The 19,607-nt window shown below is 36.8% G+C and overlaps 1 protein-coding gene across 3 annotated transcripts in view; it reads right to left on the bottom strand.

The window, feature by feature from the left end:
- Positions 1-707: 707 nt before the first annotated feature.
- The window catches only part of HMCN1 (hemicentin 1), a 537,282-nt gene continuing 518,382 nt past the window's right edge, over positions 708-19,607 (bottom strand). For all 3 annotated transcript variants that reach the window (XM_027565583.1, XM_027565584.1, XM_027565585.1), the window contains 3 exons: positions 16,141-16,260; positions 2,610-2,736; positions 708-1,100 (listed from right to left, as the gene is read on the bottom strand). In XM_027565583.1, the coding sequence (XP_027421384.1) occupies positions 734-1,100; positions 2,610-2,736; positions 16,141-16,260 (614 nt within the window). In that variant the 3' untranslated portion in view covers positions 708-733. The remainder of the gene's footprint in view (positions 1,101-2,609; positions 2,737-16,140; positions 16,261-19,607) is intronic.

The following is a 19,607-nucleotide window of genomic DNA, read 5'->3' as shown; positions in this document are numbered from 1 at the left end:
TAAAATGTAAAATTTATGGTGCTAACTGAATGGAAAGCCATGTCAAAAATGTTAGAGCAAAGACCCATGCCATAATCACTGAGGACAAATATATTTTTTTCTATTATTATAACTGGTTCAGCTGGTTCCACAAAGTTACTGAAAATAATAATCTTATTTTGGATGCTCAATCAAGGTAAACATCATTTGGTATTAAAAAGCTTTCTAGAAGCTGTACTATACTTCTATAATGCATGGTATATCTTTCCTTTTTAAAGTGAAAATAAGTATGTAAGTCCTATTATTAATATAAAGTATTAATACTTAAAAAAGTATCTTCATAAGTTACTTAGTAAGCTTTGATCAAAACACACAGCACCTAGCTTTATTATTCTCAAAATGGTTAAATGCTGAAATTCGCTTGGCTTTGAATTTTTTTTCTTTTTTACAAAATTATCTTAGCTACTATGTTACTATAAAACATTGCTGATGGGTCCTGTTAAATGTTCAGAATAATCCTTGCAAAGGAACTGCTCCAGTGTAATAAATAAAGAAAATACTACAAGACTTTTCTAGATCTTACCAAAAGATATGACCATGGTGGGATCATGAAAATACCTCAACACTACCAAGGAAGGCACACAAAACAGAGCACAGCACCGTTTTCAACTTGCAAAGATTGCAACTGTTCAGGGAACTTAATTCCCATGGTAAATGTGGCTTACTTATGTGGATTTACGCTTGGGAGAGCTGCTTAGTACGGATAGGCAGACACAGCTATATAAACTATGAATGTGGTCTGATACTCAACGGTCCCATTGGCACCGTAGGATAAGGCTCGAACCCGCATGCGGTAGGTCTCTGGTTCCTGTAGTGGTCGTATTGTGTACACCACTCCTTTCAGGTTTTCATCCCTTAAGGCAAAGGGAACAGTCTGTTCCTCATCTATCATGAGGAAAGTTGTCCTGGGATGCATCACTCCATCTTGAGTGTATGCAACCAGCCGGATCAAATCTTGATTGGCAGCTATTCCAAACGGGAGGGAGACGAGTTTGTATTCCAAGGCATATGGACTCAAGGCACATTCCAAATCATTGGGTGGACAGTTCTTGAGACAGAACCTAAGGACAATAATCACATGAAATATATAAAGTTATCATGGCTTGGAAGCAGGAGAAGGCATGATGCAGGTGATCACGATCCATGACAATTTGGGGGCATTAAAGGCAGGAGACAGTCTGACTGCAAAATACTAAGGTTCACCCCATGGTCTGTGTTATTAACTGAAACCAGATGCCAGATGCCGATGAGAGTGTGCTGGTCTAGAGTCATATATTTCTCTCAGCTCCATTAAAATCAGAAGCTTTTGAACCACAGAAAAAAGTACCACAGAACATCTTTAAAGTGAAAAGCCAGTTTTGGAAAGAGAAACATCTGCATATATATTGGAAACAAGGACTTCTTAAAGGAGAGGACTACAAATGACTTTAAAATGTTAACATCTACCCTAAGACTATTTGAAAGCAGAAATAGAATATATTGATATTGGTTTATTTTTCTAAAAATAAATAAAAGGTCAATTACAACTCCAAAAAAAACAACTTTCTTTTCGGTATTTGCTTTCCACATCATTTTAGATTAAAAATAGTATATTTTCTTTTTCCAGAGCCCACAGCAGTTGTTTGAGTCGTCATGACTTTGAACTTGTGTGCCCCAAATCACTGGTAATAAAGAGTAAAACAAAAAAATGCACAAAGGACCATGTTCTGAAGATACAGATTCTCAAAGTATTTTTAAAAGTCTGATAAGTCTGTAATTTTTATCTTCCCCTTCCCTATTCCCCTCAGACAGATTACAAATAGGTTTTGGATGAATCCTGGGCAGCGCACACTTGACCATGTTACAGTAACATGGGAGTCACCACTGAGAGGAAAACAAAGTGAGATCCAACCAGAGTTCGGTTTCAGAACTACCTCCTTATTAGTGGAGCCTATTCACGATGGCCATTATCTCATTTTCCAAGCACCCCCCCAACTTGGTACCTAAACGGAGTGCAATGTTTCTGTAAGGGGAGGGAGAGAACAAAGCAGTTTATTCAAAACCAGAAAAGACAGTGTTTCAGACAGCAGAATATGTAAACAAGATGAGATGTGAATGAACAGACAGACTACTGACTCATCCTTGGTCTCCTCCACACTCCCATGGAGTCATGATGACTCATCACTGTAACAGCCGTGGTACCTCTTAGAGCCAGTGCTCTAAAAGCAGAGAGCCCTGAAAACCCTGAGGCAACACCAACAGAAAAGACAATTTCAAAGATAGGTCGGCTCTATCACCCTATAAAATGCTCCCTGCTGAGGAGGGATTCTAGATGTTGCCTGGTGCATTACACACTGAGCAGACTTGTTCCAGGAAACCCTGGCAGCTCAAAGCTGGCAATCGCTGCTGCAGGATGAATTCGTTTGTTTGCCCACTCTCTGAAGAAGGAACACACAGTAAACCCCTAGCCCCTGAGGGATTACTGACTTCCTGTGAGTGAGAAACATGACTGCAGACAGGGCTTGTTGGTCAAGGAGAGAGAGGCAGGAGGATTTTCAAAAGCATGCCTGGGAAGAGAAAGCAAGACATACCCTGACACAGGATCCCGTTGGTAGTCAGGTGGACAGGGTGTCTCAATGCAACGGTAGCTTCCTCTCATGTTGAAGCACATGCGATTCGGCCCACAGCGCACATTCTGTTCCAGACACTCATCAATATCTACAACAGCACAAGAAACAGATAGCATCAGCAAATAAGGTCAGAAGAGGCCATCAGGGCAGGCATTGTGGATATTTGCCTGGAATACTGAGGGTTAGCTTTCTCCTCCCCAAGAATGAACTTGGTTCATAGCTGCACCTAAGCTTTTTCACCCACCAAGTGGGGATTTTGATTTTTGGTGTGCTGTTTCCAGACTGATTGTTCTGAGGTTAAGTTTTTTAAAAATCACGTGAAAAGACATTGAAAAATAAGGGCTATGAAAGTAGAAGGGAAGCTACAAAGAAAAAAAATTTTTTTTATACTTGGGAAATAGAATGCATTTGAGTTTTGTAAAGCCAATAATTCTTTAAATTCACTAAAAACAAGCTAAAAATTTAAAAGACACATGTGAACCTTTCTTGGAGTGAAAAATCTCTTTATAACATGAATGATCCTTGATCTTTCCCTAATATTTTGTAGGGTCAAATTACTGGGTGGGAGGATGGGTAGTAGAAATTTAAAGAAGTTATACATTCAAGGAAGACTTGTGGAGACTTACAGAATAAAGGGAAAAAACAGGATCAAATAGATGACCCAAGAACCATAATTCAAGTTTGATTGAATCTGAACTATGTAGAATCCATCCTCAGTTGTTATAGGTAGGGTACTCTCCCTAGGATATTGGGGAAACATGCAAATGCAATGCTCTTTGTTTTCTACACAAAGTTGTTAAAAAAAAAAACACATTTAAATCATTAAAATTAAAAAGCATCAAGATAAAGCCAAAAGAAACGTTTTTTTCAGTTCCCTGAAAATGAGTGTTTCTAAGCCATGATTTTAAACTTGAGGTCCATATTTAAGCATTAGGGGATCCGCAAATGAAACCATTTCTGTACATTGAGTATGTAGGTATGTGTGTGCAAGTTAGCGAGAGAGATGAAGCAAGACTCAGATTGATTGACTTTTCTGGATAAGAGGGCCTATAGAGTTCAACATAATTTAAGGGATGTTGAGGCCCCAAAGTTAAGAATCATATTTTATAGCAATAGTTTCAAACTGTGGTATCTGTATTCCCCTGGTAGTACCTGAAAACTCCCAGCAGTTATGACAGCAGGCAACTATTTCAGGGAATTAATTTCCGTTCAAATTAAAAAACCTTTTTCTTATTGAAGTATAGTTGATTTATAATGCTGTTAATCCAATGTACAGCAAAGTGATTCAATTATACATATATACATATATACTTTTTCAGATTATTTTTTTTAGTTTATTACAAAATATTATGTATAGTTCCCTATGCTACATAGTAGATCCTTGTTGGTTATCAATTTTATATATAGTAGTATGTATATGTCAGTCCTAATTTCTCAGTTTATCCCTCCCTCCAACTCCCTTTTCCCTCTGCTAATCATAAGTTGCTTTTCTATGTCTGTGGGTCTATTTCTGTTTTGTATGAAAGTTCATTTGTATCTTTTTTAGATTCCACATATAAGTGATATCACATGTTACTTCATCTTTCTCTGACTTCTCTTAGCATGGTAATCTCTAGATCCATCCATGTTGCTGCAAATGACATTATTTTATCCTTTTTTATTCTTTTTATGACTAATATTTCATTGTATATATATGCCACATCTTTATCCATTCATCTGTCAATAGACATTTAGGTTGCTTCCATGTCTTGGCTGTTGTAAACAGTACTGCTATGAACATTGGGGTGAATGTGTATTTTCAAATTATGGTTTTCTCTAGATATATGCCCAGAAATAAAGCTGCAGGAGCTAAAAAAGCAGGATAGCTCTACTTTTAGCTTTTCAAGGAGCCTCCATGTTGTTCTCCATAGTGGCTGTAACAGTTTACATTCCCACCAACAGTGCAGGACGGCTGCTGCTTCTCCACACCCTCCCCAGCATTTATTATTTGTAGACTCTTGGATAATGGCCATTCTGGGTGGTGTGAAATGATAACTCATTGTAGTTTTGATTTGCATTTTTCTAATCATTAATGATACTGAGCATCTTTTCATGTGCCTGTTGGCCACCTGTATATCTTCTTTGCAGAAATGTTTATTTAGATCTTCTGCCCATTTTTAGGAAAACGAGCTGTTTATATATTTTGGAGATTAATCCACTGTCAGTCACATCATTTGAAAATATTTTCTTCCATTCTGTAGCTGGTCTTTTACATTTTGTTTATGGTTTCCTTTGCTGTGCAAAAGTTTTTAAGTTTATTTAGATCTCATTTAAAAAATTTTTCTTTTTAATTTAAATTTTTATTTTCATTACTCAGGAGATGGATCCAAAAAGATATTGCTGCTATTTATGTATCCTGCCTATGTTTTCCCCCAAAAGTTTTATGATATCTGGTTTTACATTTAAGTTATAATCCATTTTGAGTTTATTTTTATGGTGTTAGAGAATGTTCTAATTTCACTCTTTTACATGTGTTTGTTCAGTTTTCCCAGCACCACTTATTGAAGAAACTGTATTTTTGCTATTGTACGCTTTTGCCTCCTTTGTTGTAGATTAACTGACCATAGGTGTGTTGGTTTGTTTCTGAGCTTTCTCTCCTGTTCCATTGATCAATATTTCTATTTTTGTGCCAGTACCACATTATTTTGATGACTATAGCTTTGAGTATAGTCTGAAGTCAGGGAGCCTGTTTCCTCCAGCTCTGTTTCACTTTCTCAAGATTTCTTTGGCTATTTGAGGTCTTTTGTGCTTCCATACAAATTTTAAAATTTCTTATTCTGTGAAAAATGCCATTGGTAATTCAACAGCAATTGCATTGAACATGTAGATTGTCTTGGACAGTATGCTCATTTTGACAATATTGATTGTTATAATCCAAGAATATTGTATATCTTTCCTTCTGTTTGTGTTATCTTTGATTTCTTTCATCAGCATCTCATAGTTTTCAGAATACAGGTCTTTTGCCTCCTTAGGTAGGTTTATTCCAAGGTATTTTATTCTTTTGATGCAATGGTAACTGTTAGTGTATAGAAAAAGAAAGTATTTCAGTGTATTAACTATGTCCAGCAATTGTACTGAAATTACTGAGCTCTAGTAATCTTATGGTAGCGTTTTTAGGATTTTCTAGGTATAGTATTCGGAGAAGGCAATGGCAACCCACTCCAGTACTCTTGCCTGGAAAATCCCATGGGTGGAGGAGCCTGGTAGGCTGCAGTCCACGGGGTCGCGAAGAGTTGGACATGACTGAACGACTTCACTTTCACTTTTCACTTCCATGCACTGGAGAAGGAAATAGCAACCCACTCCAGTGTTCTTGCCTGGAGAATCCCAGGGACGGGGGAGCCTGGTCGGCTTCCGTCTATGGGGTCACACAGAGTCGGACACGACTGAAGTGACTTAGCAGCAGCAGCAGCAGGTATAGTATTATGTTATCAGCAAACAGTGATAGTTTTATTAGTCCTTTTCCAATTTGGATTCCTTTCATTTCTCTTTCTTCTCTAACATGTCTAGGACTTCCATAATTCTGTTGAATAAAAGTGCCAAGTGGATATCCTTCATCCTTGGCCTTGTATCTGAACTTAGAGGAAATACTTTCAACTTTTCACCATTGAGTAGGATGTTAGCTGTGAATAGGGCTTGTCATATATGGCTTTATGATGTTGAGGTAAGTTCCCCCTATGTCCACTTTATGGAGAACTTTATATCATAAATGGGTATTGAATTTTATCACAATAAACTGTGGAAAATTCTGAAAGAGATGGTAATACCAGACCACCTGACCTGCCTCTTGAGAAACTTGTATGCAGGTCAGGAAGCAACAGGTAGATCTGGAAATGGAACAACAGACTGGTTCCAAATAGGAAAAGGAGTATGTCAAAGGCTATATGTTGTCACCCTGCTTATTTAACTTATGTGCAGAGTACATCATGAGAAACGCTGGGCTGGAGGAAGCACAGGCTGGAATCAAGATTGCCAGGAGAAATATCAATAACCTCAGATATGCAGATGACACCACCCTTATGGCAGAAAGTGAAGAGAAACTAAAGAGCCTCTTGATGAAAGTGAAAGCAGAGAGTGAAAAAGTTGGCTTAAAGCTCAACATTCAGAAAACTAAGATCGTGGCATCCGGTCCCATCACTTCATGGGAAATAGATGGGGAAACAGTGGCTGACTTTATTTTTTTGGGTTCCAAAATCACTGCAGATGGTGATTGCAGCCATGAAATTAAAAGACGCTTACTCCTTGGAAGGAAAGTTATGACCAACCTAGACAGCATATTCAAGAGCAGAGACATTACTTTGCCAATAAAGGTCCATCTAGTCAAGGCTATGGTTTTTCAGTGGTCATGTATGGATGCAAGAGTTGGACTGTGAAGAAAGCTGAGCACCGAAGAATTGATGCTTTTGAGCTGTGGTGTTGGAGAAGACTCTTGAGAGTCCCTTGGACTGCAAGGAGATCCAACCAGTCCATCCTGAAGGAAATCAGTCCTGAATATTCATTGGAAGGACTGATGCTGAAGCTGAAACTCCAATATTTTGGCCACCTTATGCGAAGAGCTGACTCATTTGAAAAGACCCTGATGTTGGGAAAGACTGAAGGCAGGAGGAGAAGGGGACAACAGAGGATGAGATGGTTAGATGGCATCAGTGACTCAATGGACATGAGTTTGGGTAGACTCCGGGAGTTGGTGATAGACAGGGAGGCCTGCTGTGCTGCAGTTCATGGAGTCGCAAAGAGTCGGACATGACTGAGTGAACTGACCTGAACTGAATTTTATCAAAAGCTGTTTCTGCATCTATTGTGATGATCATATAGTTTTTAATTCAATTTGTCACTGTGGTGTATCACACTGATTTGTGGATATTGAAAAATCTTGCATCCCTGGAATTTTAATCATAGTGTATGATCCTTTTAATGTAATGTTGGATTCAGTTTGCTAGTAATTTGTTTAATATTTTTGCATCTATATTAATCAGTGACATTTGTATGTATTTTTTCTTTTTTGTGGTATCTTTGGTTTTGGAGTGACAGTGGCCTCATTGAATGAGTTTGAAAGTATTCCTTCCTCTGCAAGTTTCTGGAATAGTTTCAGAAGATTTAGGTGTTAACTAGTCTATTAAAGCTTTATAGAATTTGCCTGTTAAGTCATCTGATATGGTATCTTTTGGGGGAGTTTTTAAAATCACAGATTCAATTTTAGTATTTAAAATTGGTCTGTTCATGTTCTCTTTTTCTTCATTTTTCACTCTTGGGAGATTGTACCTTTCTAAGAATTTGCATATTTCTTGTAGGTTGTCGATTTTATTGACAAATAGTTGCTTATAGTATGGGCCTTTTTATTTCTGTGGTGTTGACTGTAACTTCTTTCTCATTTATGATTTTATTGATTTGGCCTCTCTCCATGTTTTTCTGGATGAGTCTGGCTACAGGTTTATCAATTTTGTTTATCTTTACAAAGAATCAGCTTTTATTTTTATTTATTGCTTTTAATATTTTGACATTTTTATTTTTAAAAATTTTACTGTATAGTTGACTTGCAGTGTTCTCTTAGTTCAGGTGTATAGCAAAGTGATTCAGTTATACACATACATACATATATTCTTCTCTGAAGAACCACCTTTTAGTTTCACTCATCTTTACTATTGTTTTCTTCCTCTGTAATTCATTTACTTCTGATCTGATCTTTATGCTTTCTTTCCTTTTAATTAACGTTGGGTTTTGTTTTATTCTTTCTCTAGTTGCTTTAGGTGTAAAGTTAGGTAGTTTCAGATTTTTCTTGTTTCCTGACGTAAGCTTGTATAGCTGTTAACTTTTTTCTTAGAACTGCCTTTGCTGTGTTCCATGTTTTGGATCATCATGTTTCTGTTTTCATTTATCTCTAGGTATTTTTTCGATTTCCTCTTTGATTTCTTCAGTGATCCATTTGTTACTTAGTAGCACAATGTTAAGCCTCCATGTATTTCTGTTTTTTGCAGTTTTTTCTTGTAGTTGATGTCTAATTTCATAGTGCTGTGGTCAGAAAAGATGCTTGATAAGATTTCAGTTTTCTTCAATTTATTGAGGCTTGCTTTGTGGCCAAGGACATACTTTGATTGTACTTGTATAAGTACCACATGTCAATCCTGGAGAATGTTCCATGTGCACTTGAAAAGAATCTGTATTCTGCTGCTTTTGTATGGAAAGCTCTATATATACCAATTAAGTTCATCTGGACTAATGTGTCTTTTAGGGCCTATGTTTTCTTATTGATTTTCTGCCTGGATCATCTGTCCATTGAGGTAACTGGGGTGTGTTAAAAGTCCTCCCCTAGTATTGTGTTACTGCTAATTTCTCCTTTTATGTCTATTAACGGCCTTGAATATGAGATTTTGATATAGCAGTCAAGGTATACACACAATTGTTTTAAGTTGCTGATTTCTTAATTTCAAATGCACTTCAAGTATCCTGAATTTTTAATCTCCTTCTCTCATGATTACTGGTTTCAATATCATATTTAAATGTAGATGATTTCTTGCATTGTGTTCCTATGTGTCCAATTGTGTATCCTATGGGTGCATGTATATTTACAATTGCTGTCTCTTCTTCTTGGATTGATTCCTTGATCATTACGTAGTATAGTTCTTTGTTTCTTGTAAAGTGTTTATTTTAAAGTCTATTTTGTCTGATACAACTGTTGCTACTCCAGCTTTCTTTTGATTTCTATATACATGGAATCTCTTAAACCATTCCCTTACTTTGTCTTCATGGCTTCTAGATCTGAAATGGGTCTCTTTTCAACAGCATATATATGGGTCTTGTTTTTGCACCCGTTCATTCATTTGTATCTATGTCTTTTGGCTCAAGCATTTAATCCATTTACATTTAAGATGGTTATCTATGTATGTTCTTATTGCCATTTTGTTAATTCTTTTGGGTTTGCCTTTGAAGGTCATTTTTTCCCCTCTTTTGTTCTCTTGTGATTTGATGGCTATGTTCAGTGTTTGGATTTCTTTTTCTTTTTTGTATATACTTATTACAGAGTTGATTTGCAGTTGCCTTGAAGTTTTGATACAGCAGTCTAGGTATACATACAATTGTTTTAAGTTGCTGATTTCTTAATTTCAAATGCACTTCAAGTATCCTGAAGTTTTACTCTCCTCCTCTCATGATTACTGGTTTCAATATCATATTTGAATGTGGATGATTTCCTACCTTTTGGGTAGGTTTGCCTTTACCAATGAGCTTTCCCATTTCCTAATTTGCTTGTTTCTAGTTGTAGACTTTTCTTTTCTGTCTAGAGCAATTCCTTTAGCATTTTTTTGTAAAGCTGGTTTAGTGGTAATGAGTTCCTTTGGCTTTTGCTTGTCTGTAAAGCTTTAGATTTCTCTGTCAAAACGTGAATGAGTCTTGCTGGGTAAAGTAATCTTGCATGTAGGTTTTTCACTTTCATCACTTCAAATATAATGTGCTACTCTCCTCTAGCCAGAGTTTCAGCTGAAAAATCAGACAATAGCCCTATGGGGGTCCCTTATATGTTATTTGTTGCTTTTCATATTTTCTGTCAGTTTGATTACAATGTGTGTGGGCATGCCTCCTTGAGTTGATCCTCAATGGTAGTTTTTGCACTTCCTGGGCTTGGGTTACTGTCTCCTTTTGCACATTAGGAAAGTTTTCAGTTATTATCTCTTCAAATATTGTCTCAGGCCCTTTCTCTCCCTTTTCTCCTTCTGGGACCTCTATAATGCAAATGTTGGTGCATCTGACATTGTCTCAGAGGTCTCTCAAACTGCCCTCATTTCTTCTCATTTTTTTCTTTATTCTGTTATGCAGTACTGACTTCCACCATTCTGTCTTCCAGCTCACCTATCCCTTCTGCCTCATTTATTCAGCTATTGATTCCTTCTAGGGTGTTTTCACTTCAGTTATTGTATTCTTCAACTTTTTGGCTGTTCTTTGTATTTTCTAACTCTTTGCTAAAAATTTCTTACAGGTTTTTGCACTGTGCATCCATTCTTTACCTGAATTTTTGGGTCATCTTTACAATCAGTACTCTGAGCTCTTTCTCAGGTAGATTGCCTATCTCCATGTCACTTAGTTGTTCTGGGGGTTTATCTTTTTCTTTGTCTAGAACATAATCCTCTGTTATCTCCTTTCACCGGGATTTTTCTTTCTTTTTTATTTTTAAAAATATCTTTGGTTGCCCTGGGTCTTCATTGGTGTGTGCAGGCTTTCTCAAGTTGCAGAGAGTGGGGGCCACTCTCTAGCTTGGTGCATAGGGCTTCTCGTCGTGGTGGCTTCTCTTATTGCAGAGCACAGGCTCTAGGCACATGGGCTTCAGGAGCTGCAGCACGTGAGTTCAGCAGTTGCGGCTCGTGGGCCCTAGAATCTGCAGGCTTCCGTAGTTGTGGCACATGGGCTTAGCTGCTCCATGGCATGCAGAATCTTTCTGGACCAGGGACCAAACCCGTGTTCCCTGCCTTGGTAGGTGGATTCCTATCCACAGTACCACCAGGGAAGTCTTTGTATAGATTTCTATTTTTATGTATGTGGAAGGTTAGTTATGTTTCTTGACCTTGGAGAAGTGGCCTCCGTGGGGGATGTCCTCTGTGTCCCAGCAGTACACTCCCCTTTTGTCACCAAAGGGCCAGGGACCAGGTGGTTCTAGGGCAGGTTCTGATCTGCATTTCTGGACTTGGTTCTGTAGGCTGCTGGACTGTAGTTTTTTTTGCTTCTGGTGTCTGCCCTCTGGTGGGTAGAGCTGGGACTTGATAATGACATAATGTGCTTTCTATTACTCCTTTTACAATAGAATTAGTTTTCCTCCAGGAATGAAACAGAACCATGTTTTATTTCAGTTAAATCTTAAACCTTGCCTTTTGACTCTGCAAACCAACTTCCAGTTATGATTTTTATCTGTTGGAAGTGTTCCATCTCCTTGACAAAATGAAATTGTCTCAGAATGAAGTGAAAAGCCCTTTAGGAAAATGTGAAAGAAATGTATCTTTGCTATCATAAAAAAATCCCATTCCCCTCCCATCCATATTCCAAATTTCATTTTAGCTTTAATTTTTATAGTGAACTCATACAGAAACACGGGGCCAGTGGACTGTTAGGGCCTATGACAATGGTGGCTTGGAGGCCAGAATCTAGATACACATTTATACACAGGAAGAACAGCTACCTCATCACATATTTCCATTGGCTGAATATGAATATATCGAATGTCAGAATCTAATATACAAAGTGTTTGTCCCTAGCTCCATAATAATATACACTTCCCATAGAAGAGCTTTCAAAAAGTATTTGAGCTTCTAAGAAGGTAACCCTTCTTTGTCTTCTATCACTATCTCTTCCGGAGTAAGTACCTTTAAGGCATTCAATCTGCTCACTTTGTTCACTCATTTTAGTCACTAGTCATAAAAAAAAGTAGCCAGAAAAGGTGGAGCAATCAGGCTATCTTTTGTTACCTGACAGTGTGGTAATATCTGGTTTTTGTAAGATATTATATAATTATATAACATATCATAAGATTAATTTAAATAATTGTATATAATATATAAAATTACAAAATATTATTTAAAAATTATTGTGATCAAAAATTAAAGTATAGGCTTTTCATAACAAATATTATTGCTACAAGAAAATTATACCAAGATCAGTTGAAAAACTTTCACAGGAACAGCTTTAGAATATATGAATGCATTTAACCAAATGCTTCTGGCTACATTTAAAAAAGTAATTCAGAATAAACATTTGACTTATAGAGAATATAAAGTAATTCAGATTCTCAGTAGACATGAATTGCTTCTTAAAAACTTGGATAGATAATTCATTTTGAAGGTAATGCCAACATAGAGTATTTTTACACTTTTAGAATTAGATTGTTGTTCAGTCACTCAGTTGTGTTCCACTCTTTGCAACCCCATGATTTCCCTGTCCTCCACCATATCCTGAAGCTTGCTCAAATTTATGTTCATTGAGTTCGTGATGCCATCCAACCATCTCATCCTCTGTTGTTGCCTTCTCCTCCTGCCTTCAGTCTTTCCCAGCATCAGGGTCTTTTCCAATGAGTTGGCTCAGTTCTTCCAAAGAATATTCAGGACTGATTTCCTGTAGGACTGACTGGTTGGATCTCCTTGAAGTCTACGGGACTCTCAAGAGTCTTCTCCAACACCACAGTTCAAAAGCATCAATTCTTCAGCACTTAGCCTTCTTATGGTCCAACTCTCACATCCCTACATGACTACTGGAAAAACCATAGCTTTGACTATGTGGGCCTTTGTTAACAAAGTGATATCTGATTTTTAACACTCTTTCTAGGTTGTCATAGCTTTTTTTCCAAGGAGCAAGTGTCTTTTAATTTCATGGCTGCAGTCATTGTCCACAGTGATTTTGGAGCCCGAGAAAATAAAATCTATCACTGTTTCCTTTGTTTCCCCATCTATTTGCCATGAAGTGATGGGACCGGATGCCATGATCTTAAGATTTTGATTGATACAGGATGCTTGGGGCTGGTGCACTGGGATGACCCGGAGGGATGGTACGGGGACGGAGGTGGGAGGGGCGTTTAGGATGGGGAACACGTGTATGCCCGTGGCAGATTCATGTTGATGTGTGGCAGAACCAATACAATATTGTAATTAGCCTCCAAATAAAATAAAAAAAAAAAAAAAAGATTTTGATTGTTTGAGTGTTAAGCCCACTTTCACTCTCCTTTTTCATCTTCATCAAGAGGCTCTCTTTAGCTCCTCTTCACTTTCTGCCATAAGGGTGGCATCATCTGCTTATCTAAGCTTACTGATATTTCTCTTGACAATCTTGATTCTAGCCTGTGATTCACCCAGACTGGCATTTCACATGATGTACTCTGCATATAAGTAATAAGCAGTGTGATAATATTCAGCCTTGACATAATCCTTTCCCAATTTGTAACCAGTCCATTGTTCCATGTCCAGTTCTAACTGTTGCTTCTTGACCTGCATACAGGTTTCTCAGGAGGCAGGTAAGGTGGTCTGGTATTCCCACCTCTTTAAGAATTTTCCATAGTTTGCCAAGATCCACACAGTCAAAGGCTTTAGCATAGTCAGTGAAACAGAAGTAGATTTTTTTTCCTGGAATTCTCTTGCTTTTTCTATGATCCAACAGATATTGGCAGTTTGATCTCTGGTTTCTCTGCCTTTTCTAAATCCAGTTTGTATATATGGAAGTTCTCAGTTCATGTACTATTGAAGCCTTACCTAGCTTGAAGGATTTTTAGTATTACCTTGCTAGCATGTGAAATGAGTGCAATTGTGCAGTAGTTTGAACATTTTTGGCATTGCTCTTCTCTGGGATTGGCATTAGATTAGTGGGGTTTAACATTAGCATACAAAATTTTCAGTTTCTCCTCTCTGGTTTTGGGGAAAACTATACTTGGTCATGTTTTTGGTTTTCATTTTGCAATCTGATGACTTCTACTTTTGACTAGTTTCTGTCAATGTTCAATGTCAAGTTCACTTTAATATCCCTTTTATTATTGATATCTCTAACACTAATGTATAAAGCTTCAAAAATTCATCTGGGAATGAAACATAGTCTTTTGTTCCTCATAAATGCCTCAGACACTTTCTAAAGCCATAAAAGACTCCAAGTTATTCTTTAGAGTAGAGACTTCTTTAAAGGTTGTAATTGTTTTCTCTCATGTCCTTTTATAAAATCACAAAAATATGTAACTTGCTTAAATTGCAGACATTTTAGATGATGTCTGTTTCTGATTTGTGCACATTATTTTCCACTCTCTGGAGCACAAGTGAAAGTGGAAAAATGTTTTGAACTGAATGAGTGAAAAGGGCAACTAAAAAAACATACTGGCATAATTTAAAGGAGAAAAAATCCTCTAATGAGAATATGACATAATATAACCCTTAAAAATCTGGCTAAGGAGTTTGCAGTCCACTAGGTTATTCCAAATGCTTCAGTATCTATCCCCTTCCTTCCTTGATACCTGGTGCACCTGTAGAGAGAGTAATGGTAGTGTTGTACACTGCCTCCCTTCAGAAGGATTCGTGGGGTGAAGAGCTGGAGAAAGTTGTAAGCTATGGACAATGTAAGCACTCTTACATCTCTCTGCTGCCACACTACAATCACTGGTGTTCACAGCATCACAGGAGAAACCAAGGACCATTCTAAACATCATGAAATCTGTGATCCAGTCCTGCCCTTGTTCTTGATGGTTATAGGACACTGAGACTCACATAATCACTCTGAGAATTGGTTTTATCATCTCTAGAATGGGTCCGAATCATTGTTCTTGACAAAGCTATACTGCTGATTAAAATGAGCTAACAGTTGTTTCAGAAAAATGGAAAACTATAATGTAGATACGTTATTCCAGTATTTCAAAACTTAGTAAAATGTTCTTCCTAGGGCAAGCTTTTCATAAATGTTTGGTGAAGGATGACTGGAGCAGAGTTTATTATTGCATTCACATGATCAGTGGGGGCTCTGAGGGAGTATATTGGGTGAATGGGGTAAGTAAGAGTGGGGAGGCTCATAGTAACCCAGGTGAAGCTACTGTCCGTCCTGTTCTTGCTTCCAGAACACATTTCCATGAGCTGCATCCTAGCAAATGTTTTGTAAAGGAAAGTCTTTCATGCAGGACAGAGATGAATAAAATTCAGAGCTTTTAAAGACCTATATAATATTCTTAGGTTTTTTTTTTTTTTTTGTCCATAGAATTAGTTTCTTAGATTTTGATGATTTATGTAAATTCATACATTTTTTCTCTAAGTATACATTGCAACATACTACATTTCATCAAAATACAATGCTCCTTTCACATTTTTGAGATTGATTTTTTTTTTCTTTCTGCCATCACTACATATTGTCTAGAACTCCGCTGTAACACCTAGTAATAGAATTTTGTATGTTGATTAAGCACTTGTTTGCATGTCTGTATCCACTAGACTCTAAGATCATAAAGGAAATAGTGTATATTATTCACCTGTTTTAACCTACTGCATCCAGAATTTCTAGAAAATGATTGGTATTCATCATTCGATTCAAAAAATGAATGAGTTAATCACCCACTGATCACTAAAACAAAGTATAAAATAATGCCTAACACTGAAGTACATTTACTGAGCATTCATCCCATTTCTCCTTTCTTCGTAGCTGGATTGTAAAACGTGTCTGAAGAGATCTAGTTCCTTTTAGTTTTAAATATATATGATATGAACTGATTTAGGCATTCCTGTGTGCCTTCTTCTAAGATCATACCAAAAATGTTTCTCAAATTTTCCTTTGCTTAATTGCCGCCTTCTGCTTTTCCTGCTTGCAAAAGCAATGATTAAAGATAAGTCTGACCCATGCGAATGTGAAGGGAAAGGAATCAACTAGAAGAATAATTATTCAAAAAAAAGACATTTCTCACACTATGCTATCTATATTGGTTTTAAGTTAAGTTGCAGCACTAAATGTCCCAAAGTTTTCTCACCTTGACATGTCTTTCCATTGAGCATGAGCTGATAGCCAGGTGGACAGATACACTGATAGCTCCCAAAGGTATTTTTACACTCATGCTGGCAGGTGTCTGTATTTTCACATTCATTAATATCTGTGCAGAAAGAAAGCAGAATATGTAAGTACAAAAAACACAGGCAGAAACTGTGACAGAATCAACTATAAACAAGCTTTTGACATACAGTAGACAACTTAGTGATTTTATACTCATCTATTTAAAAAGGCTCAAAGTGGTTTCATATCAGGATTTGTTTTTAATGGAGTCCAATATAAGCTGTCCTATATTATAAAATATGAACACCTCTTTTGTGTATAAATGTATTTGAACTGAAACCCCAACCTAGCCAATTTCAATGTTACTTAATTAAGATTAGAACAACAGATGAAACAGAACTGTGCAAGATCCCAAACTACTAAAGTGCTAAACTCTTGACAGAACAGTAGAATTTACCTAAAAGATAAAGTTTCTAATGAGATTAACTGGAAAAAGAAATATTCTTTTCTATTTTATTTAAACTGTAGTTGCCTCTCCAACAGCCATGTGTAACTTTCCCATATGCAGATATCATTTAGTGGAGGTGGTTTTATCTTTGCAATAGGAATATTTATCCAGCTTATACAATTATAAAGTATTTCACTAATGACAACTGCATATACATAGTTGCTATGTTACTTTGGGCCAGCCGCTTAACTTCTCAAGATCTCAGTTGATTCTTCTGCCAAGAGGAGTCATAGACACAATCTCCTTACTTCTCACAGGTTTGTTGGAAGGTGCAAATATAATAAGATATGAACATTTTATGAACTATAAAGAGCTAATCTACCTGCTATTACTAAACAAAATTAAGAAAACAGTAATAAAAAGGACAGATAGAAAGATAGTTTAAAATTAATTGCTATTTGCTTTCCGAATCAGGGATGGGATTTGAGAGGCCTAGATTTACTGTCCCAACTGTGTTTTGCCTAATAGTAAAATCTGCCAACCAGTGTTAGAAGAAAGAGGAGAAGATGGTATGAAATGGGGGCAGTAGGGCTGTGGGCTGGAAGTGAAGGGAAGAGAAAGTGAAAACTTGGAGATGACTCAGAGCAAAAAAGAACCTGTTCATTCTGCAGATGCTCAGATTATAACTGCAATGATTCAAGCTGTTAATGACAAATACTCATCAAATATTTGTCATTGTTTTTGCCCCATTTTAGTTACCCAAAGCATTCACAGCTGCACTTGAGTTATTTTAACATTTTCCCTTTATAATCTGCTTTAACAAAAATGACAACAGAAATGTAAATCATGTTGAACTCCAAGTAGTTTAAAGTGGCCCTAAGTGTGATTTCTATGTTCAGAAGCAATGTTTCATTCATTTTCCCTAAAAAGCTTTGGAATAAATTCCTTAAAAAGCTAATTTTTAGCCCAAGTCTAACAAAATGCCATGGTGTTAATCTGAATTTTTTGTAATCTGTCTAGCCCAGATGGTTAATTAAAGAAAGACATTTCGTGTTTACTGCAAGTTGCTTGTTACATAATTCCAAAGCTGTCTGCAGTCATAGTGTGAATTTCTTTATTAGTACAAACACCATAAAATATTCACTGTATTTTAAGAAATATTTCTAAGCCTATTCAGTGGTCCCCAATAAAACTTAAATATCCAGTAATTAACTAGTTATAGAAGTTAACTTTAGATTCTCCAAGACGGGTCCTCACTCTGAAGTAGTAACTGCCTTACACAGTAGATTGTTTTGGGAATGTAATTCACATAAATATGTTAGTGTAATATAAACACAGAGACAAAACATTCATAAGACTTTACTGATGAAATTACAGGGCATAGATTGTGGTAGAGAAAAGGAGACATGGTTACCAATCAAGGACACTTTCTTAAAATGACTTGGACCTTCAGATGATTTAGAAATCAACTAGATGGTGTATGGTGTGGGGAATATTGTTTCCCTCATTTATGAAAGCATAAGCAAAGATTTTTGGTGTAGAAGAAAAGAGTTGTCTGAAACAAAGGCAGACGGTGGGATGTTAATAGGATATGAAAACTTCTCAGTGGGAATGACTATTTGGGAGAAACTTAGAAAAACGAAATGTTAGATGTTAATTCTATGGAAAGTAAAAAGTTTCACTAGTAAATAGGTCAAAATTGTGGGCATAAAAAATTACCAATGGGAAAAAAAAAACCCAATAAGAACAGTTTGAAGCAGGCTGAGAGCAATGTTTGATATCCTGCCGAGAACAGTAGAGTCCACAGGCTTAGTATTAATAATTAAGTAGTATTTGACCATATGTGGAAAAATGTTGAGAGTTGTTAATGAACGTATGAATGTTTCACATTCAATAAGTAAAAGAAACGAGCACTGTCCACAATTCAGGGAAGATGATCACAGGTAGAAAATTCCATATACATCATATTAAGCTTTAGGTACTTCAAGACAGCAGATAGAAAAGTTCTGGGAACATTTGGGGCTAAAGGATAAAGGCTTGAAAGTGTAAGGATCTCGAGGGTTTGAAGGTCCAGCAGAGGGGAGGTGATGTGAGAAGCTGAGTCCACCTAACGGTGAGAGAGGACACATGTCAAAGACTACGATGCAGGAACAGGACTTGGAGAAGGGCAGGAAGAGAAATGACAAAAACTGAAGTCAGATGGTATTCTTTAAGTACTTAAAAAAAAATGTTTAACAGAGAGCACATTTGGGAGAGAATAAATGAAGCATAGAATACCTAAGAAAAATGCAATACCATGAGGTTGGCATAGGGGTCTTTAAATTTAAACAGAATTTCATTCTTTCCCCTCTTGCCTCCCCGCTCCCTTTCTTTCTTGTTTTCTCATTTCTTTGACCAAACTGCAGGGCTCATTTGTGCTTGCTAATTCCTCTCAGTGTATAGTTCCATGACATGCAAACTGTGGATACTCACAGAAAATTGAATTATTTGAACAACAGATGGAATTGTTTGCAGTTTAACTGAAGACAGGGTCTTCATTCTGGAGTTGGAAATTACACTTCACTTTTGTAAACAAATTAAGTTACAGACTTGTAAATGTAAAGGTACTGAAAGCACACAATTTAGAACAATGGAAAAAAGTTTTGTCCTGACTTACATTATCTTTTCAGTGACTCACATATATACAAAATAAATCAGAGAAGCTCCACGGGGAGTGTGGGACTACAGTCAGGGCAGTGTTGTATGTTCATACAGAGCAAGCAGTTGACACAGTAGCAGAGCGTTTCCCTTTAAACCCACTGCTTTAGCATCCGTCGGAAAAAACCATAATCTGCTAGTACTGTATTACGGTGGTAATATGCATATTCTCTTTCTTTAAAAAACCATATTCTGAATGCCACTGCACTTTGCTTCTATATAGCATTAAATTTAGTAACACTTTCAGGGTCAATAAAAAAAAGAGAAATTGCCAACATAAAACAGGAAACGATCAGAATGTA

This window comes from Bos indicus x Bos taurus, chromosome 16, assembly GCF_003369695.1.
Source record: "Bos indicus x Bos taurus breed Angus x Brahman F1 hybrid chromosome 16, Bos_hybrid_MaternalHap_v2.0, whole genome shotgun sequence".
Taxonomy (NCBI): Eukaryota; Metazoa; Chordata; class Mammalia; order Artiodactyla; family Bovidae; genus Bos; species Bos indicus x Bos taurus.
The sequence above is the reverse complement of the archived record's forward strand: the minus strand, read 5'-3'. Positions and strand labels throughout refer to the sequence as shown.